Raw genomic sequence first — 22,593 nt, 5'->3', positions numbered from 1 at the left:
CTGTTAGGTGAGTAGGAATAAATATTCTTGTGCTGCCACAGTACAACAGGATGTCTCTGGATTCAATATTCATCTGTTGCTGCACAATCTGATTGAACAGAAACGAGTATCCTGCTTGTACATTGCACTAGACTGCATAATTTGGAAAGCACCTTCTCACTTATATTAGAAAACTAGTACTGTACCCAACCTCTGATCCAAATGAAAGCCCCAGATGCTGAGGTGGTGGTCTCACAGTCAACAGCAAGACTGCTTAGGATGTGCATCCTCCGTTGTGCTGGGACAGCTGTGTGTGCTTGGCTGCGCGGTGAATGGGATTGGAGCCTGGTCCTGCAGAGCCCTTCTCTCCTCTTCCCTGGATAAGCTCCCTGGCTTGATTAACTGTGTCTGCAGAGCAGAAAACACCTTTCAGGAATGGGAACAAGGTCTCTTTGAAATGGGGTGGTTGCATATTTTCCAGCCACAATTAGCTTAGAAGGTGTTAAAGTGATCAGAAGGACCGCATCAGATGGCCATGATGGTAGAATGGGAAGGAATATGTAGTTAAACTCAATATTTCACTGTTTGTATAAGATTATTAAGGTGCTATCTTAAAGTCAAAAAGGTGTAATGTCAAAAGCTGGTGTCAAAATCCTAACCCTTGAAGGAGCCTGGTAAAATGCTTTCCAAAGATGAGCTTGGAAATGCTAGTAGACAAGAAAAAAAAAATATAGCCCACATCACTGAGTCATGTCTCTTCATATGTCATGTCATGATCTGTTTCACCTCTGGTATTCTGCAGGCAATAAACTACCTCCCCTCTTGCTGAGGAGGATAATCCCGCTATCCTCTGCCCCCCATCCCGATCGGACTTGGCCACAGCTGCCAGCTAAACTTGTCRCAGGGTCATTGAAATGATCAACTTTGTTCAACATCTGTTCTTCACTTAATATTAAGTCTTGGAGGTTAGATTCCTTTTTCAGACCTGAAGAAGGACTTGTGCATCTACTCTACTACTTAATGCAGTAGGCAATATTACTGAAACCTTTTATTGCCTACATCTTCAGATGGCTGCTAGTTATGTCACTGCCAGTTTATGCACAAAGTACTTTTAAAGCTGTTTAAACCTTGATGACCTGTCCAGTGAGTTGGAAGGCTTCTGGATATCTGTTGTCAGCTTGCAGGGTCAGCAGTGAAGAAAAATGGAAAAATGCTGCAGGACTTAATCCATTTGAAATGAGGCTCCTTCACAAGTGCTAGTGTGTGTTTTTTTTTTTTTTTTCTCCTAATATAATCTGAAGTGCTCTAAATCCCTTCAAACAAAGTACCATTTTTCTCCAAAGTACGCATGTATTATCACACGCAGTGATTACTTTTTCTGCCATGACTTGTCTGCACATTTCACAGGATACACCTTTAAAATCTTGAGCCATACTGTGTGCCCAAACATTACAGGAGCAGCAAGATGTTTGAGACCTGTTGTGAAATATCTTATTTATCTGAGCTATCTTGAATTTTGAGGAGATTTTCTCAAGACTTGCACATGGAGTTGTAACAGCTAAATCTCTATCAATTCTTTCATCCTGCAGGCATGTTAGGATATTGCATTAAATACCTGTAAACGTGTTGCAACATTCCGAAAAAAATGTGCTCTTAGCAGCTGTTCACATTTCATTCTCATTATATTCATTCTTTTCTATAGATAATTCTGCCAGCAAAAGCGTAAACAAGTCATGATTATTACTTATGTCTTAAATAAGCTGAAAGTCTCCTGAAAGACATTAAAAAAAAAAAAAAAAAATTTAAACCTTTTTTTTTTTGGTATCACTTCTGAAACTCAGTTTCTCAGTTTTTAATTTTAGCACTTTAATTGGGACTACTTAGCTTTGAAACTAATCCCACAACTGAATAATATGCAGATAAAAATGTCACGTTCTGGTTACTGATACTGTAGTCTCTGATGTCATATTTTTTTGCTGCTGTAAATTACAGGGAAGATTGTTCTAATACCTATGGCACAACTGCTTTTTTTTTTTTTTTGTATTCCTCTTGTAATGCTATACCATTAGTATCGTATATCCTGTCCCATCCTGCTTCCCGCAGTGTTTATTTGGACTGTTGGAGTTGAAAGCATGCTTAGGTAAATTTACATTGATTTTTCTTTCTAATTGATTACTATGCATCTTTCAACGCATGAAGGGTTTGTGGTCTCATCACAGTATAACCTTGTAACTTTTGAACATCTTTATGACTTTGGATGAAACGGCAGGAAGAATAAAAGAATAGAAAAGTGAAAACTTCTTTCTGTTACATTTTCTGTGTATGTTTGCTCATGTGGGAATATTCTGGATTTTTAAAAGGGCTTTTTTCCCTCCCTTGTTTATTTGAGAGGATTTAGTTTTTTACTATTGTGTGTATCTGAACAGATTTTGTATTTCATTGTACAGGGTGAAAATGGCCCAGGCTACTGTACCAGCAATGTCCATCCAGGATGAGGACTCCTCTGAAAGCAGAATGGTGGTTTCATTCCTCATGTCGGCACTTGAATCAATGGTTAGTAGAGATAGTTAAGCAACTGTCTCACGCCCCTGTCTTCTCCTGTGTGAGATTACACCAGTGTCTTGCTTCTAGCTGGGGAGGGGGAAGAGTGTAATGTTATACCTGTACCTTAGGGTGTGCTACTTAATTGCCTGTTACTGACTCTCTGCTTGTGGAAATCCGTGCTAAGGGTAATCTTAACAGCCTTGTTGTTTCTCGTTGTGCTGTGRTTGCTCTAACAATTGTTTTGTCAAATAAACAAACTGGAAATACTTATTGATCAGAGGATAGTTAAAAGGCAAGAATGTATTCAGGTATGATCTTGTACTTGTCATCTGTAAAAACAGAATGGATAATCAGTCTTGAGGCTTGTGCCTTGTCCTCAGGTACTATAACGTTTCCACGAAGCTTGTTCAGAAGATGCTTGTATTTAAGTTGGCATTTCTCCTATTTTATGGAAATTTAGTCCTGCTGTGTGGTGGAACTTCAGGTTGGTCAGAACTTTGAGGGGGAAATGCCTGCACTGTTTTGCTTGAAGTTGAGCCACTGTCAAAGACTTAGTTCTCTGAAATTGTTGTATTAAGTGATAAATAACAAGTTTTTTTTTTTTTTTTTTTTTTCCCCTTAGCAGTGAAACTTTGAATGATATAGTTATAAGAAAACTGGCTTCAAACTTTTTTTTCCCCAGTGAGTATGTTCTGTTCCTACAGCCTTGTGTGTCAGGCTTTTCTGTTGGTGCAACAACTGTTGGTGTCTTTGTAGGTTGCAGCAAACTCTTGATTATCGGAGTTCTTAAGAGAAGTGGACTTTCTGTGGTCACTTCTTGATGATCTCGCTGTCTTTCACACGATCTTCCTGTCTGACCCTTGCAGTGCAGGCTTTCTGCCTTACTTGCCTGCTGACCGTTCTCCCAGCAGAACACACCATGGTGTTCTAGGGAAGGTTCAGTATTTCCCTTCCTCTAGAGACTTCACTTGAGCCAGAGCGCAGCAGACAGGGTAAGGCAGACTGCAGGCAGTCTTCCTGCTTGCAACTGTACCTTCCATTCAGAGCACAACTTGTATTAACGCAGTGTGCTGTGAATGAACAAAACTCGTGTGTGCTCTTTGAAAGCTGAAATTAATATAAAGTATTCAATATGACTGTGCAAAGGAGAAGTGATGATTTTAATTAAATCATTTTAATTAAAACAGTGCAATTGCTGGATCTAGATAACGCCTTAATTTCACTAACRTTTCTGAAATGCTGTAAGATTTTTATTGAAAAGCACTCGAGCTGCAAATCATCCTTCACCTAATGGGTCATGTTGTGTTACTTGCAGGACCTTCTGAGGGGTGGAAGGTGGCTGTAGAAGCAATAAACAGTTTTACTTGGTTCTACATGCATTTCCATTAACTCTGCTCTTAACTATGGTAATAAAAGCTTTTTTGTTTTTCTCTTTATAGTGTAAAGAACTTGCCAAGTCCAAGGCAGAAGTTGCCTGTGTTGCTGTATATGAAACAGATGTGTTTGTAGTTGGAACTGAGAGAGGAAGAGCCTTTGTGAATTCTAGGAAAGATTTTCAGAAGGATTTTGTTAAATACTGTAAGTTTCAACATTGCATTTTTGTATTTCACAAGCTAACTCATGTATATTGCATAATACTAATATCTTTTGGGAGCACAGTTCAATGTATTGTGGCTACATGCTATGTTGTTTAGAGCATTATTTCAACTTTGACAATGTTTTTGTTCTTTTCTCTTAATTTTTTTTAAAGAACATGACAAACTAGTATAACAGTAAGTATTAGACTGTCCATCCTAAGAATATTTTCTGTGTTTTCTAGTACATGTTAATTCACCTTCACATCTTCCCCTGCAGTCTCCCCAACCTTTTTTCCTCTCATTAAGGTTAGGCAGGGCATTGAGTAGGTAGTGGATGACTTCTGTCAACTCAGATAGTCCTTGTTCTTCAGACCACTTCATTTTTCCTTAAAGCAGATGCATATTTTGGACCTATTATTAGCATTACTATTTTTATGATTTACATTGAGTTTTTTCTTTTTCTGTCATTGTAAATTAGTAGACAGATAAAAGCCATTATGGTATGGATATGTAAAGTTACATCTGTATTATGTTTGTACTGTTCTAACAACAATTTTTTTTAATGCATTGCTACAGTAAAATGGTGAAGTTTTATGCATATGAAACATGGTGCACTGAGCACAAGACAGTCTTTTAAGAGTTAGTTTTCACAGATATAGTGACTCTTTGGGGCAGAAAGTATTGCTGAGGGACAGTGCTTATTCATTAAAGAAATGTATGCTTACCTGCCTAAGGGAAGGGAGAAGGTATAGGTCAACAGCATGAGGGAGGGATCAGTCTGTGAGGGGATTTAAAAACAATAGCTGTAAAATGCGCCTAGACTAAACACTGCCTGAAAGGCAACTGTTTCATCTGTAACAGAAATCTACTCCTAAAAATGTTTTTGCTACTAGCTAAAATTCCCTTGAAGAATTTTCTGAAGGGCTCACATGTTCATGGTGTGGCTCTGGATTTTGCCAGTGTCATACACATACTTGGATAGTGACTTTCTGAATTATGAGGATTTCAGTTTTTTACCTGACCTTGTTTCCTAAAGGGCTCTCCTGAAAGCCTAGAGTTTTATTAACAGTTCAGTGGCACTTCCTGAGATACCAAAGGCTTTGTATACTTGCGTGGTGAAACTGGGGACATCCTCTATAGATGAGGAACCTGGAAGATCTGGTAACCGATTTTTGATCTCCCTGACTAGATCTGTAATTAAAGGAGAGTGAGTGAGCAGTCTTTAGTCCTGTTTCTGTACGATGGGATGCCCTGGCATGCTATCCATGCTTGTATTTGACTGTATCAGCTGTGATTTCTATAGATACATGCATATATTTAAATCTTATGTTAGTTCTGATAATCCAGGTTCTCTGTGTTATTCCAGTTAAAAGATACTCACATGTGGAAAGTATATATATATTTAATACTGTTGGACCAGGTTAAACAATATCCACTCTGGAAACAGTATTTTCATTATACTTCCCCCAGAACACCTTTAACACGATAGATTTTTGTAAATAAAAGCTAACCAACCTCAGATTCAATGCATTCATGTTCCACTAAGTGCATATCCCTCATAGWTCCTGGGAAATCGTGATGCTGGAGCTCTGTTTTTTCTCTTGCTGCTAAGAAATATGTTGCTCATTGTGATCCTAATATTCCGGAAAAGTTGATTTTTAGAACATCAATTTTAGAAATAATAGCATCATATTTGTGGGAATGTTGATTCCCTCAGCATTTTTGGCAATTCTGAGCTGGTAGTGAAGTTTATAGTTTAACAACTGAAGTTTAAAACTTTGGAGGCAACAGGTCCTTTCTTGTTGCATCTTGTTTCTTCCCTCAGATGTGAAAGGAAGCAATAGATGATGTCAGCTGCCTTTCTRTTAGGTTTTTCAGAAAAACCTGGAGGGTCACAGTTCTGTTCGTTCTTATAAGTTGGAATTGTGCCTTTTTTGTTTTTTATGATTAATAAAGGCCTCCAGGGGATTATTACCATTGCTGTTAAACTTTTAAAAGTTCAGCTATGATGTCAGTCTTTGAAGCATGTGTGTTGTGTTGCTGACAAAATTGAGAATTATCTGTGCATAGAGCACTTGTGATCTCTTTTCTTTATTAAGTGTGTAAACTGGAGTGTAGTTACTAAGCCTTCCTCTGGTAGTGCCCGACTTTCTCCCTTTTGTTAAAAGCCTTTTCAGTCTTTATTTCTGCTTTTCTCATAGCCCCTTATTTCTTGCAAATATGAAGTGTTTTCAGAATTTGGAGGGCTAAGGTTTCAGAAACCCTGTTTATTTTTAGTGAYGACTATAATTCAGTAGGCTAAATTGCTGGAATATGTATTATGAAGTAGGTTTATGAAGGAAGTACCATGTGCATTTTCTAGCAGTATAGGTCTTTTTAAAAATAACAGTAGTTCAATGAGCAGTGGAGCTGAAGTCTGGTTTCCTGTGGCTTTCATTCGTTGTGACTTTCCCACATGGATTCTTTAATGCCTAGCTACATGAGGAGGAGAGAGATTTGAACASATCTTGTGTATCTTTTTACCTTATATGTAACAAAAATAAATGACACACGCAGACATAATTTTTAGCATTAGTGTGTGCTGAATATTGAAGAATCAGACAATAGATGTTATGATTTAAAAATGAGGTCGGACAATATATTTTGAATTGTGCTCGATTAAGATATCTGTGAACACTGTGCTGCAGTGAAATGGTATGTTTCAGTTACACCTCATGGTATAAAACTGTGTGTGTTTGTATGCATGATATCTAACTTGCAGTGTCAGTTAGACTAAGCCTTTATAAGCTTCTGTTGTACGTAAAAAGAATAAATTGAGTGCCTTGTTCGTGTACAGAATGTGAACAAGCATGGATCCTTGAGCACTGTAAGCTGTCAAGGTCGTGCACCTCTTGTCCTGCCAGTACCTCTTATAGTTGCTGTTCCATGCTGAAGTGTGGTGTTCGGTCCTCAGTTCCTCTTGGGCAGTCTGAAGCAAGATGAAATGCCTCGTGGCTATCTTTGGATTGCTGTGGAGTTGTGGGTTATGAGCTATCTTGAACAGGAGGCCTGTGCCTGGGATGCCTCAAGAGCACTGTTCCCTTCATGTCTTCATTTTTGTCATCCTGGCAGTTTCCCTTGAGGTTTGGTCAAGGTTGATACTGGCTCTGTGGGACTGGCTGTCATTCAAATGGAACTGGAGAGAGTAAAAAAGCAAAGGAGGCATCGGCTTATCCTCGGGTCATATTTGCCTGTCAGAAATGGATTTTCAGAAGGGCTTTCTGACATGGAAACACTTCTTTGGTCATCTGCTCTGGACTTTGGAAAAGATTGTCCAACACTGTGCGTTCCATCACATCTACTAAGGACCTGATTATTCTCCAAGAGTCATGGTTGCTTCTGCTAGCACTTCCACTGGCACCAGCTGTTGCACCATTGGTATGTAGGCTGCACTGAAACATAGTCCTGCTAGTTCTGCAGCTTTATCTCATGTCTTTCAGTCATGCTGTTTCTTTCTTCTTTGGTGTCAGGGCTCTGGGCTCACTTGCCTGAGGTGCAGCCATCTTGTATCTGTATTCTGTTTCTCCTGGATGATAAGTCCTTTATTTAAGAAGCCTTTTTTTTCTTTCTTTTTTTTTTTTTCTTCTGATGGCCACAAGGCTCCATGCTAATTTTTAGTGATGCATCTGCTATGGGCCAGAGTTCTGCTTCAAGTCCAGCTAGAGACTTTGGCCCAGGGTCTTCCATTTTTCTCATCTATACCTCCATGTCCATCCAGCCACAGGTTGTGAGAATTCCTTGTAGCTTCAAGAATGATCAGAATTCAAATGTTTTTAATGGGTACAACTGTTTCTCCTGCTCATGATGAATGAATGAATGACAAGATGCTCCAAAGACCTTATGGAAAAGATTACTCAACTTTGGCTCCCCAGTATCTTTGGTCACAGGATTACTGTTCRCTTTTGGATATCCTCTACTGTCTTCTGCAGGCAAGTAAAATGACTCTTCACATAAATCAGRCTATTGTGGACCTGCTTGAAGATCTGTGGCTAGACTTCTGTCTGTCCTTGACTCCCTCCTGGTGTCTGAGCAAATATAAAATATCAGGATCTTTGGGAATTGGAGAGGATTTTTTGCCTTTTTTTTGCCTCCTCCCTTATTCTGACATTGTGTTCCTTTTCTGATTTTGTAGCTCATGAAAARCCTCAGCAATTTAGAGCACAAAACCCAAACAAAACAGAACCCTGAAAGACCGGATCTTATGTAAAATGCAAACAAATAAACAAAACATAGGAAATCTTCATTTGAATTGCCGACTGTTGGACTTCAGAGAGCCTATTGTAATTTGTGAAGTTGGCATTCCTGATCTATATAGTAGCTTCCACTAGGTTCGCAAGAGAATTAAACATCTCTCTGGCAGAAGGTCACATAATGTCCAGGGTCTTGCTCTGGTGGATGATGGCTTCCTGCTCCATTCCAGTAAGTATGACTATGCAGTGAAAATCCAGGCTTCAGGTTTTTTGGTTTCCACAGGAGCTGCTGTTTGCTGTGCAGGATTTCTTCTCAGGAGAAAATGAGCTTTTTAGCTTTAATTAGGTTTCTAATGTGTGAAAGGACTGTAGAGTAATCCTTTAATCTTAAAAGATGTGTGTACTAGCTTTTGAGTAGTCACTGTGTAGCCCTATCACTACACTGGAGAGTGTGTCGAYTTCCTCCCTAGTTCATCCCCATAGCTTGGAGGGTGCCTGTATAGGACTAGATGCAAATCTGTTACTAGCTTGACTTGCTTTTCTGCTCTTGTCTTCCAGGCAGCATCTTCCCAGCTATGCCAGAAGGGTATAACTCACCTCTTTTGTCTCTGCTTTCTRTGTTCGCTTCAGTACTAGGGTTTTGCTAGACTGGGTGCCGGCTGTATGGGACACTGGAAACAAATGTATCATTCCTTTATCTCGGTTTTTACCCTTTTGCTTGCTTTCCYTGTTTCTAGGAGTTTTCATGAAATCTTGCTTTTGCTGTACTTTGAGTGACAGAACTGGCTCACTCTTACATTTAAAAATTAATGTTTAAAATACGACTGCACAGGACTAAGCTGTTCAGATGTTCTAAGAGGTGGTCTTCTGTCTCTAGCGATGGTATCCACAGGCACAGGGAAACTGTTACCAGTGAGCAGAGTGCACTGGACCAGGGCTTGGGCCAGCTTGTTGSTGTCACATATCCAATGTCTAGATTTTGGACAGCTGCAAGGCATTCTTTTAACACTTCAAATGTGCTTTCATCAGCAGTGATGGCATTGCTTCCTTCAAGAGATCACAGCAACAGTGAGTACAAGCTCCGGTTGCTGTCTACGTGGTSGCTTTCTTCTGGAGGAATTTGTGGCACTAGCTGGAGTCACCCCCAAWGGAAAAGTATATGTGGGGAGTACACCCCAAAACTCCAGTTGTTTGTATGCAGCTTTTTTCTGTTGTTTGTTTGCTTGTCACAATCTCTCATATGCCATCTATTTGTGACAAAAGATACAYGTACTCCAGATAGCCTGAATAATAAGTGTTGGTCTTGTTTTTTGTTACTGCTGTTTTTTCCTTGTTTAAACTGTTTGTATTATGCAAAATACAATTGATATTTCTCTTGCAGTAGAGGTTTAAAAGGGGTTAATATTCTCCACTGCATGATCACAGCTGTAAATATTTCCAGTATTGGCAATAAAAGAAGGCAATGCTAGCCGACAGGGCCAGATTGACAAAGCTGTTTAGATGCCTAAAAATATAGAAGAATGCTTTTGAAAGTCTCCATGACRTTTATCTGTAGGCATCTAAATAGCTCATAAGTTTTGTATTTTGTCTTGAACAAAAACCTGTGTTCCCCTCCCAACCTGCCCTAGCAGCTAGTGGTGTGCAAAAAGCATGGTATAGGTGCAGATCACTTTTTTTTTTTAAACTACAGCTCAGTAAACTTTATATCCTCATACCATATTGTTAATAAATATACAATTTTAAGATGCTGAAGCTGATTAGCATGGTTTCATCCACCAGAAGAGAAAAAGGCAGCAATTTATTTACATACGTGATCTGAGCTGTGTATTGTCTATGTACTTTGGCCATATGCGAAGCTGAACAGACTGATACTGCAGGCCTGAGAGTATCATGTGCATAACTTATGTTTTTGGAAGACGATAGGTGAGAGTCGAGCTACAGTAGTGTGAGTATTTTTATTAACTCGGTAGCACCAGGTTAATTTTAGACTTGCGCTTAAATGTCTTTGATCAAGTCTGCTAAAATAGCAAGCTGCGGTGTTAGGGACTATGTATTGCGTGTATTATACTGCTAGTCTRTACAGAGTCCTTCTATGGTGCTTTATTTGCATACTGCAGCGATGGTAAATAAAGCATTAGAACAGCTGATTTGCTTCTTCCTAACAATTGTGAATAGCTCTGTTCTGTATTGCTTGCTTGTCTTGCCTGTGTTAATTCAGAAACAATAATAAATAAATAAATGTTTTCAGCCTTTCAGCTATAAAGTGGGATGTGTCTGACTTGATTTCAAGTGCAGAATGGATCCACTGACCTGCAAGAACCTCTTTTCAATATTTTAATAGTAAAAGTTGTTAGTGAGTCTAATTGCTATTGATTTATATTTTTGTCCTTGTTATAATACCTAAAGGACAATCTTTGTCTGTCTTCTCTTGTCTTTGATTATATGCCAGAGCAAATAGTGAAAATACCATTCTGTAATTAGTCAACTTTTTCCCCCCCCCTTTTTTTTTTTTTAATATCACTTGGAGACTAATCCCTTGGTACTAATATAGCTAGTTAAAACTACTGGTTCTCTTTGTGTCAGTGGGGAAACGGGTTTCCCACAGTCACTAGGTTGGCCCCTGAATTGTTTTGTGGTCAGCTGAGGCTTCTGTGGCTTTGCTGCTCCTGAAGCTGCAGAATATTTTGGATGAGAAAGCATTCATCAGATCACTAGACATACATCATCTGTGAAAGAAAAACAGTAAGAGTCAGGCTGAAAATTAATCCTGACAAAACACTAATGGTGTTTGCATGCCTGCCATCACTAATGTTATCTATTTTAAATGAAGGTTGGGAGGTGAATCTGCTATGCCTCTTGTTTCAGTCTTGGCTTTCCAGTGCAGTTTAAAGTGGGGACCCTTTAACAATACATTTCAAAAAGAAAAGATATTGGAATAGTGGCTTTTAAAAAGTGAAACTATCCGGATAATTTTGCCAAACCAGAGTGGTTTTGTACCTCTAACTCTCAGGCTCTTTTCATGCCAGCTTTTCTTTCTGCTATTTGGGAGTGGCCTCTTTAAAACAACCTCTGCTGAATGCTTATTTTGTTTTGAGTATCTGCAGGAACAAGCCCTTTGCAGTCAGTTTTAATGGGAACTTATTCAGCTCTGGCTCTCAGTTATATTCCTTAGTTTCACTTCCCTTTTTGCAGCAGATGGCTTGGAATAATTTGCGCTTACGCAAATTGCAAGAAGAAAAGAAGTAGACAGCTGCTTCTGGCCAGCTGACTGCAGCTCATCACCCTTTCCCAGACTTACAGTGCTGATTAACGTAACGCATTTGCTCCTACCATGCTTGTCACTTAGGAGCTGAGACTTTGCATCCCCTTTCAGTGGAAGAGATCACGTAAGTGTTCCTCTGTCCATTTTATGTTGTCAGTTGGGTTGCATCGTGCCAGTTTAGTGATGCATTCTCCTAACCTGGTCGACTCTGCCTAGAGTTGATTACGGGGCACTTTCATAATCCTTTTTACTTTGGAAAGTTGTGGGCATGATAACTGCAGACTCTTGTGTGCATCTCCTTTCCTGCTCTTCTGCAGCTCCATGTAAGGTGTTCTTTAGCATTAGTACCTGGGGCTGTATATGATTTAAAATCCTAGAACTGTGATTTAGTTGTGGGAGTTCTTATATTCCTAGGACATTACCATGTGTATAGTGTGTCCTCATTGCTCAAGTTTACAAGATACCTTCTTTTTTTTTTTATTTAATAAAAACTATGCAGTTTCCCGTGTTACTACTGGAAAGGCTAGACATTTTCTGCAAGCATCACGACCACCTCTTGCACTCTGGGCTACAGCAGTCCCAGCCTCAAAGCATTTGCCTCATTTTGTTTAGCAGAAGCATTAGTTCACATCTGGTCCCAGCTTCCATGCCTTCATCTAGTTTGCAGCAGGGTTATTAGTTTATTTTTTTCACTTGCAGCCCTAACTGCTGGATAAACTGAGCTGTATTTAGTCTTYAAATCCACAAGACTTCTATTATTTAAGACTTTTGTTTGAACCACTTTGTTTCCTGTTTGTGGAGTGTAGCTATTAGTACATCATCTACTCTTTAATAACTGGGTCAGTATTTTCAAAACAGATCACAACTTATCTAGACTACATCTTTAAATAAAGAGGAGAAATAAGATAACTGCTAGGAATGTTACAGTTAGTACAGTAAAATCCAGAGAAAATATCCTTGTATTTGTTGTTGAGCTAGATCTGCTTCTCCCTCCCCCTTGTTTCCATCACTTAAGTGGTTCAGCTTGAAAAATAATGTATTTCTTTGAGCTATTCTCCTCCCTCTCCCCTTCACTTTCTAGATCGGTAAAAGGGCTTTACCTTTACCTGAAGTTGGTGATCAATCCTAGCTAGCCATCTGTTTTTCTGGCAGTCTCCTTTGCAGCCTTCTTTACATAGTGTTAGGGTTGAAGTAATCTGTTTCTCTTMAGTTCTGCTTCACTGGTAGTTTGCCTTGTCTTGCAAGTAAGTTTACCTCTCTTCCTAAGTGCTCAAAAGAGAGAGTTTTTTTTTTAATATTTCTGTTGAATAAGATAGACGAAAGTTATATTTAAAGAATTTCAGGAGATCATTTTCTGCCTGCCTTTCTCAAGAGTGCTTACTTTCTTGTAACAAGGGTGCTGATTTCACTGCCTTTGAATGCCAGCCTGTCTTTTTGATGWGCGAGCCTAATTAAGTATTGACAATTTGGATGTTTTCTATATCTCTAGATACGTGGCTAAGTCAGGAAGAGTGATTCCTCTTGTTCATGTGCCAGATCAGTCGTCTTTTCTTTCCAGTGCCTTTGGCTTTAGCCATGCCTTGGCTTGCTCAAGGCTCTCCACTCTGTTTTTAGGTTTGTTTCACGTCTGGGTACCTGACTTCTTACAAGAGAAGACTTTAAGACCTTATTGGAGATGGGTCGCTTGGGTTGATTAGCAGAAACCTTTCATGTTTCTGTCTCTGGGTAGCCAGTGAAGGATTATGAAACTAAGAGTTTAAGAAGACTGATAAGGAAGTTCACTAATATTTCAGTGGAGACCACCCATCTTGTAATTCTCCAAGTTGCAAACAAAATTATTGTAGATAGCTGATCTCTGGCTCCTATATCTGCCTCAGGAGTTTTGAATGTTTGATCATCATAATGTGATTTTTCTTTAATTAGGGTTAATGTCCAGTTTCCGTAGTAGCAGAATTGGRTGACCTATAGTTTGCAGATAATCTGGGTTGATGTGTTATAAAACAAAGCAAAACACTATTACATTACACTTTCTCTCTTTGATTGTTGATAGTTATTTTCAGGGAGTAGTTTTCTGTAAGTGCAAAGGATAAAATATATATATATATGCATGAGTGCTGTTCTTCTAAAGATTTTTCTTCCCTGAATTTCTCTCCAAGGGCATCTCCATGTAGATGACATTCATATTCTTATAATTGCTTTCAGGTTTTCTGGACTTGCACCTGGGAGATGAAAAACCTTCTGATGCTATTAAAAGATGCCTTGCATACCATGGGACTAACTCTTTTGTTAGAGGAGTGTGGAGCTCTGTAAACTTCAGCTACTCAATCCTGCCAACTTTTCTCTGTAGTTTATGAGGCACTTCATCTTCAGGTCACATTCTTGAGGAGCTTTTCAGTTAATTAAACTCTTCATCTGCTAACACTTGGGATTTTTGTCTCAGATTCTTTGGTGAGATGTGGACAGTGTTCCTTTTACGTTATCTGTCTATGGTACATCCTGTTGGGCATGCTTTGCTTCATAGGAGAAATGCAGCATTGCTCCTCCAAACAGCAGCTTCTCCCTTGTGTTTTGAAGACACATGTACTTTAGGGTCTAACTTACTCTGCTGTACTCAGAGAATGTCTCTTGCTTTAGTGGGCCTTCAAAATAGATTTCTTATATTTCTGAGCTGTAAATCTCTCCATTGAGTGATAAGCATAATAGCTGCTATTTAAGACGGGAAGTTAATCTGACTGTGTGAGGTCAATGTGTAGCTATCTAATTGCTGCCATAATACAGGAAAGAATGKTCACGTTGAAATTTTTATCACTTCAAGTATTCCCTTTTTTGTGCTATCAGAAATGATACTTAGAATTTTTGTAAGAGGACTTCCCCCCCCCCCCTTTTTAAAACAACCTATTCAGGCTTTAAAGAAAACATTTCTTTTTCATGAGACTAGGAAAAGCTGCATGCTACTTGACTGATTCTTTTCCTAGCCCAATGGTAGACTGGACTATCAAAACCAGTCTATTGTTACTCAAGACAAGTAAGAGGGTAGGATGTTCTAAATAACCAAAACACCTTGATGATACAAGAAGATTAGAGACACTGTCATCTAGGGCCTCAGACTGCAAACTGAGGATTGTTACTAGTTGGTCACTGTAATCCTGTTGGTTCTGGATTAGCTTTTGCAGAGCAGTTGGACTAGCACCACARTATATTCCCAGCTGTGTGCAATGTGGTTCTTTCACCATAAAACCTTCCCCACTTACTAAACCATRTACCCTATAAGTACAGCCCCCAATTAGCATAGCCCTCCCCTACTTCTCCTCTAGCTCTTGTTGCAGAAATATTTATGTCCTTTACTCTTTCCATCYGTCTCTTTGCTATAACTCTCTTGGGTTGCAGGGGAAGAGAAAGGGGGCAACTGCCCTGGGCTTGATGGTGTCTCAATCCTCTTTCCTGCCCTAATATCACCATCAAAGCGCTGTGGCTTAGCTCTTTAGGCAGCTGCTGTGAAGCACAGATGCTCTGACCTTAGTTAACTTACTGATGTGTTTGGTCAACCACATGCCCCAGGGGTACCCTCTATTGAGTCTAGCCTGAATCCTGCTTCAGGAATCTCCTCTTGGTGCCCTACTAATTGTGGCCAGAGCTTCTATAGAGCCTGTAAATTGTGCATCCTCCAGTAAGGGATAGGGGAAGTCATGGCAGAAGAGCAGTTGCTGATCCCAGTCAGTGCTGCCAACTTCCTGTACTGTTTGAATGGTAAGATCCCTGTGTGCATTTGCTTAAACTGATGTTCCTGAGGCTGTATAAAATAACCTTCTAGATCAGATTTGGGCTGWGAGGCTTCAGCAGGATATCCCTGTCTACAACAAAAGCATCTGAACTTAGGCACCTTAAAATTTTACTGCCATTATTAAATCTGTGCATTCAATAATACATCARTAATCCTCTTTTACAACTCTGGAAGAGGTTGCCTACCAAATTGAACAATATTTCAAAGCAGCTAGATAAGAGTCAGCGTGATCTTTGGAGCACCAAAGATCTCCTAAGGTTTTTGTATGATGGTCAGTTAGCCTGTGTGAACATGCTTGGTTGGCCAAGTGTTAGCTGCGTTGCTGTTGGCCAGCCAGCCACTGTCCCCTGGCCGGCAAGCGGGCCAAGTCAACTGAACTGAATATTACTGCAGGAGAGAGGAGGGAGAAACAAAGGGCTCCTGGGTCTGAGCTGTTGTGCAGAGCTCTTGTACAAATTTATTATCTCTGGGGCTTGATCTCATTTGTCAAATTTGACCACAATTGACTGACAAATTTAATAGAGATTAGGGGGGCAAACAGATGCGATGTGTGAGCTAGGAAATTAGATAAAGATCATGTAGTAAAAATCAACAAYAATGTCTTTCTCTGGATAAGAAGGGAAGTTCCCATGTCTCATCTTTCTTTTTTTTTTCATTTTTAGTAGCACATGAGCAGTGTCATCTTCATGATTTTTTTCTTAAGAAAATGTTGGTATATTTTTGAAAAAATAATAAAGAGTTTTTCATTGAATCACTTTTACGTGGAAAAAATATAAAGCAATATTGAATGTAATAGGATGTGAAAATTTTGATAGTTTATCCTTGAGTCTACARGCACATCTTATGAACTGTCATTAAATTAGCTCCTGTGCCATGGGTAAATAATATTTTCCCTTTTGCATTATTTTTGGCATCATGGTAGGCCCTGCCATAGCCCATGTATTTTATCGCCAGAGAAGGCAATAGTTTCAGTCTCAAAGAGCTGAAGATTTAAAAGTGATTTGAGGGTGTGTTTCCAGGGCACAAAGCAGGCATGTGGTCTGTAGAGGAAGGAATAGATGCTTTTATTGAAGATCAGAGTTTTAAAAATGATAAATGTGTTTTTAGTAAATGTATTGCTGCTTCAACTCCTTTCACGATGTATTTATTATCAGTTGTTCAAATTAATATTTATTTCCTTGTATTAGCCTAAAATTGCTATGTTAGCAGTGTTTGTAATGCAGATTGCAGTGTTTCAAACTTATCACTATTGCTCACTACAAAATCATGACACAACTTAAACATTGAGCATTTTGTTGCATATATGGACATGGATCTTCCTTTTTCTTTTATGTGCAGAATATATCTGTGTTATTTTTGCCCGTGTTTGCCCAGATTCTCAGTAACTCTTCACAAGAGCTGGGTGATGAAAAGGCTACAAACTCTAATGATCACGTCTGATTGCTATTTGAGATTGAAAGAGACTTTATTTGTTCACTCCTTTTGCAATGACTTTTACTGAAAGAAAACAAATATAGGGGCCTGAGATCTCCTCATTATCTGTGCTGTGTGCCAACAGCGTGATTATAATTTCTCCAATTTGGCCGTAGGAGATATGTACTTAAAAATATTTTGAAAGATGAAAGAGCTGTTGTACCAAAAGTCAGATCCCTTGCATAAAAAGATCAGTTACGCCCAAAAGCATAAACAGAACAGGATATAACATAACTGCTGAATAAGACATCAGGAATAGTGCTAGAGAGCTATGAGACGCTCTATACAGGCATTTTGACTTTTCCCCTGTGGCTATCTCAGTCCTTGTTTCTTGTCAGCTTTGCATTTTTTGCTGCTGTATTATGCCCTTCTGGGATTAATACAGTCTTTTCTACCTCTTCATGCAAAAACAATCTACTTGATCATGTCCCTTAATTCATCATCATTTTTACACTTCAGAGGGTGATATTTATGAGGGTCATAAACAGCATATAATAATTATGGTGTAAATGTAAATTACCCTTTGCCTATATATTGCCTATATATTGTCAGCGTAGATCAGTACATTTGCCTGTAAGGCAAAGAAGTTCTTACAGATCTTCAGCAGGAAACCCTGTAAACTGTCTGCTCCAAGTTCAGGCAAGTTGGTACTGGGGTTTTTAATTTATTGTATTGTATTGTATTTCTATAAATAACTTMTAGGTGTTACAGAAGAGGAGAGGGCTGCAGAGCTGCAGAAAACAAAGACTATATCACCTGTAAACAGACTGACAGTGGATATTGTGGAACTGGAAGCTCTCAGAAAGTCTGTAGAGGACTTCTTCTGCTTTTGCTATGGTGAGTGCTTTTAAGTCTTTGGAATAGCTGTTCTAGATTTCTAAATTTTTGCTTGAGTTGGAGGGAAAGTAGTATATGATCTTGGCCTCCCAACTCTACTGCTATCAGTGTGATAAGCTTAATGTTTAATACCGATTCTAAAACATACCTATATCATGGATAGTTTTTGTTTTTATGAGATTTGTAGGATCTGAACTTTGAGAATATTGCACAGAACAGTGTATTTAGCTTTTAAGAAAGCCTTTGTATTTCAGTTTGTTCCAGTGCATATTAACACCTGCAATGCTTGATTTCTTGTATAGATTTGCACCTTTTATTTTTCTACCTTTAGCACAGGTGTCAGGGTTTTGGTTTGCTGAAGAGGAAGCTTATTGTCCCTCCAAAGTAAGGCTTTTTCTGAACGATTCATCTTCTAGCAAAGAAGTCATGGCATTACGGGTTTATGTTAGGTTGGATTTTCTTTTGTTTTGTTTTGCTTTTCCATGATTCCTACCTTTGGTCAATGGCTCTGAAGGCAAAGCTTCATGTCTTTCCCACTGAAGCAGAAAACAAGTTTTCCTAGAAAAGGAGCACTACTTTTGCAGTGCTCCTAATCTGTAGGGCTTGGAAATAACAATGGGGAGAGATGAAAAACAAACTGTGGGAAACTTGCATGCTTCTTACCTCTCACAAATTTCCTTTTGTTTCTAGGTAAAGCTTTAGGAAAGTCAACAGTAGTCCCTGTGCCATATGAAAAGATTCAACGGGACCAGTCTGCTGTGGTAGTGCAGGGTCTCCCTGAAGGACTTGCGTTTAAACATCCAGCAAATTACGATGTTTCAACCCTGAAATGGATTTTGGAAAACAAGTCAGGGATCTCATTTATTATCAAAAGGTTATTTACTCACACTTCTCCTGGCCTGTTCACTTACAGTTTTGGAAATAAATTCTACTTCTTTTTTTAAATAAATGTAGTGCAGCCTGTTTCACTTGAACAGGAGTGCCACCTCTTTAATTTTATGCTGCCAAGTAAGTGATCATATCTTTGCTAAAGCTATAGATTTTTCTTTTTTGTTTCAATACAGGCCTTTTCTAGAGCCAAAAAAGCATCTAGGTAAGTTACCACTTATTTGGACCAATCAGATCAGATTCTGAAACAGATCAGAATTTTGCTTTTAAATATACATTGTATCATGTCCAGTACTTAGCAAGGTAGCAATAGTGACACAAAATGTGATCATTTGGATAGGGTGCCAAAYGTTACAGAAATTCTTGGACTGTGATTTGCCTTACTTACAGAACTATAACCTTTTACTTTATGCATTCTGCTATGAAAGAAAGTTTATTCTATTGCATTCTTTGTTCCTTTACAGAATTTAAACTTAGTATGAATTAAATAATATCCTCATTTTAGGGGAATGAGAATTGAACTGATGAAAGACTGTGCACTGCATTTTTAGAAGATGCATAGACATTGCTGTGCACAGTGTTCCAGTACATAACTGATTTTGGTATTTATGTCTTGTTTTAAAAGTTGATTTAATCTTCTCTTGATCTAATCTAAAGTGGTGGGTGTAACAGTGCCTATGAAAGCCTATATATTTACAAAAGTCTGCACTAGAGTGATTTTTATGAAACTGTGAAGATTCACTTCTAGCTTAGAAGAAATCCCTTTATATTCCTTTTATGACATTGCTTTGCTTGCAACATTCATAAATATGAGAATTTGTTTTATGAAGAGGRTGAAGCATGCTGGCTACCAGAATCCCTGTAGGAAGACAGTCAGAAGAGAAAAATTTTACTTTCTGAGATGAAACAGGTAGCCAGCAGTTGTTGCTGAATTCATAAAGTTAGAAATGTGTTGTCTGTGCCCGGTAAGAAGAATAGAGAATGGGAAATTACAGGGATTCCAGTAATATTTATATTGAAAATACAAGGCAGGGTTTCAGTGTACTAAGTGACTTTATGAAATAATGTATTTGTGTCTTGCTGTGACATAGAAATAAGGAATATTAAACTATCCACTGTCTTTTGTCAGAGTTTAGATGATGGAGTTTTTTAGATTTTTCCCAAAGATTTTCTCTCAGCCTCATGACAGAGTGGTGAAAAGCACAGTGAATTGTGCACATCTGAAGTAATTTTTAATTGGAGTTGTTTTATAGATTAATAAAGCAATTTAATGAGATGTATCCTCTAGTTAGGTAAATATAGAAAATATACATAGGTATTTGTAAGATGTGAACAAGTTTAGTTCTTTATGAAATCAATGTTTTTTTAATTTGTATTTAAGTTAAATGGAGTATAAAAACTCACACGTTGTCTTTTAATTTTTTAGGAACTCATATGACAGATCCTTCACATTCGATTATACCTCCAGGGGGAAGGTGAATTTAAAATAATGTAGTTCTTTTACCTGTCTTCAAATATTTCATCTATTGAAAAACAGAGGAGTTTGTGTAGTGTGAGCTGGTATCAGCTGTGTATTTTCATATAGCACTTTTCTTGTAATGTGCTTTTTTTTGTCCAATTGACTTTGGATAACTTTTGCTTGCCTGGGATCATATAAAAGCATGGAGCTGAATTTCCTTTTTTTTTTTTTTTTGACCATTGTTTGTGGGGAAATGATTATGAGTTAAACAGATGGCAAAGTTTCCCCTAAGTTTAATTAGCCCAGTGAACATTCTTAATTCAAATCTGTTAGTCAGTGATAAGTTTGTCATCTTTTATGATAGAGCGGTGGTGGGGAACAGATGTAATGTTCCTTCCTTCCCCCTCAGTTAAAAAAAAAAAAAAAAAAAAAAAAGGAAATGAACAGATTGTATCTGAATAAATATCAGAAATTGACTATTGTGAAAACAGGGAGCAAACGACAACTGTTTCTTGTGCTTCTGAGTGTGTTTCCCATGAAATGGTAAACATGTGCTGAATACTGTGCATGTCCCGAGAGTGTGGGCTAAGGAGATTCCTGGCAATTTCCTTCAGTTAATTTGGATAAGCCAAAATGCAATATCTTCTGTTTTTCTGGTTTTAAAACAATACAGTGAGTTTGATGTTACTAGACAGCACATGYAGCTGAGGAACTTTCCCAAAATGTGACATTTACTCTTTATATTGTAAATGTGTTTGATGTGTTTGTCTATTTTTGTAGTTTACCTCCCATTCAAGTAAAAACGGAACCAAATGAGGATTCTGGTATGTTCAATATTTTGTCCTTTGCAAAACACTGAATAATCAGTTTCTGTTCAGAAGGCTATATTTAATCAAGGATAGGAAGCACCACCAAAAAAAAAAGAAAAAAGAAAAAAGAAAAACACAGTAAAAAGCTATCCTTTGTGAGAAATGCTTTTCTCTCCTAACAAAAGGCCACTTCTCAGTTGTGGAGTTTATCAAATATTAAAAGCTTGTAAAAAAGCTTAGTCAAAAGGATCCATGTTCTAGATGGAGAAGATTTCTAAAATTTAGTAGACAAAAGTAACTTGTCTTTCTTTGTAAATAATTCAATCTTAAGTGATAAGAGAAAAATCCTGATTTTTAGTTAGTTTATTTTAATTCAAGATGATTTTATCACTCATGTGGAGAGAAGTTTTATATTTATTTAAAATTACTAAAATACAGAAAATGACAGAACTCTGAATACCATTTTGTAGCTAAAATGGAAATAAATAATAAGTGTGTTGTTTATCATAAGTTCCTGTACAGTTAGGACATGATCCTGCAAGGCACTACAGTCAGTACCAGAGCAGTATTAAAGTGTATGCTTTAAAATAAATGCATGAATAATCCCATTAAAGCCAATGAGACAGCAGGTGTGCTCAAAGAGAAGCTTATGACTTTGTATTTTGTTGGGTTGGGCTACACTTCTCAGCACTTTGCCGAACTAAGCTCYTGATGTTTTGCCCTGTTTTGTGCCTTAGTTCTTAGCGCTTCAATACTTTAAACTTGTGGCTTGATAACCYTTAAAGATTATCTTTAGTGGGTTAAGCCTCCACACTTACCACACTTGCATGCTTTTGCTTAACTTATACAAAGAGTTAACTCCAGCTTTTTGTGAAGTCTATCAAAAAAGATTCTGAGGAATCAGCTCCTTACTGTCTGTGTTGATGTGCTGCTTTGTAGGCACTTTAACTAATTCTTCTTTTTGACAAAATGTTTTAAAACATTCAGGGAATGCTGTGAAGGAGAGAATAGCTCAGCTTAGTGAATGTTTAAGTAGTTTAAAGTTTGAGTAAAATTTAAAGTTTTTGAAAGTTTGAGCAGGTTAAGGCCTGTAGTGTCGCTGCCTTCAGCAGTGCAATTTGATCTATGGGTTGTGTTTGAACTTGGATGTATTGAGAAGTGAGCAGGAGTAGTTCAAGTAGTGCTTTTCACAGGAAAGGTAGTAAAATCTTTCTTTTTTTGGCTGTGAGGGTGGGTGAAAAAAAAGAGAGTTTTAGTTCTTCAAGTCTGTGACAGTGTTTGCAAGGATGCCTAGTTTGCAGGGAAGTGTTTAAGTCTGGTCTGATATGGACCAGACCTGAAAACAAAAACACCAGAATGTCACTTTGCTTTTGTTGTTGTAGCCATTCATCTCAGGACTGGCAAATCATTTCTTCTTTTGGAGTAGAGACCAGCTGAAATCTTGGGGGTGGCTTGTTTATTCAAGAATCCAGTTCTCTTAAGTGTCCATATTAGATTCCTGTGTTGCTTCTACAGGAATTTCTTTGGAAATGGCAACAGTAACAGTGAAGGAGGAATCAGAAGATCCTGACTACTATCAATATAATATTCCAGGTAAAGATACTAATTTGTGTGTGTGGTTATTTCATAAAATCCTTGATTGCCTAAGTGATATTCTCACAGTACCTCTCTTTGCTTTCTCCTGTTCTGTTAAAAATTTAACTGCTTAGCTCTATTTAGATACAAAATTTCCATGCTGGCTACTATTAAGGCTAA

At 38.1% G+C, this 22,593-nt stretch overlaps 1 protein-coding gene across 7 annotated transcripts in view; it reads left to right on the top strand.

Moving 5' to 3' along the window:
- The first annotated feature begins 2,432 nt into the window (after positions 1-2,432).
- GTF2I (general transcription factor IIi) overlaps positions 2,433-22,593 on the top strand; it is a 67,825-nt gene continuing 47,664 nt past the window's right edge. For all 7 annotated transcript variants that reach the window (XM_085314907.1, XM_085314915.1, XM_085314886.1 and 4 more), the window contains exons 1-8: positions 2,433-2,532; positions 3,963-4,101; positions 17,548-17,682; positions 18,373-18,556; positions 18,747-18,775; positions 19,997-20,045; positions 20,810-20,853; positions 22,354-22,431. In XM_085314907.1, coding sequence (XP_085171033.1) covers positions 2,434-2,532; positions 3,963-4,101; positions 17,548-17,682; positions 18,373-18,556; positions 18,747-18,775; positions 19,997-20,045; positions 20,810-20,853; positions 22,354-22,431 — 757 coding nt within the window. In that variant the 5' untranslated portion in view covers position 2,433. The remainder of the gene's footprint in view (positions 2,533-3,962; positions 4,102-17,547; positions 17,683-18,372; positions 18,557-18,746; positions 18,776-19,996; positions 20,046-20,809; positions 20,854-22,353; positions 22,432-22,593) is intronic.

Source organism: Rhea americana, unplaced genomic scaffold, assembly GCF_003343005.1.
Source record: "Rhea americana isolate MKP2758 unplaced genomic scaffold, rheAme1 scaffold_111, whole genome shotgun sequence".
NCBI lineage: Eukaryota > Metazoa > Chordata > Aves > Rheiformes > Rheidae > Rhea > Rhea americana.
Note: the sequence above shows the minus strand (reverse complement) of the source record. Positions and strands in the feature narration are given on the sequence as shown.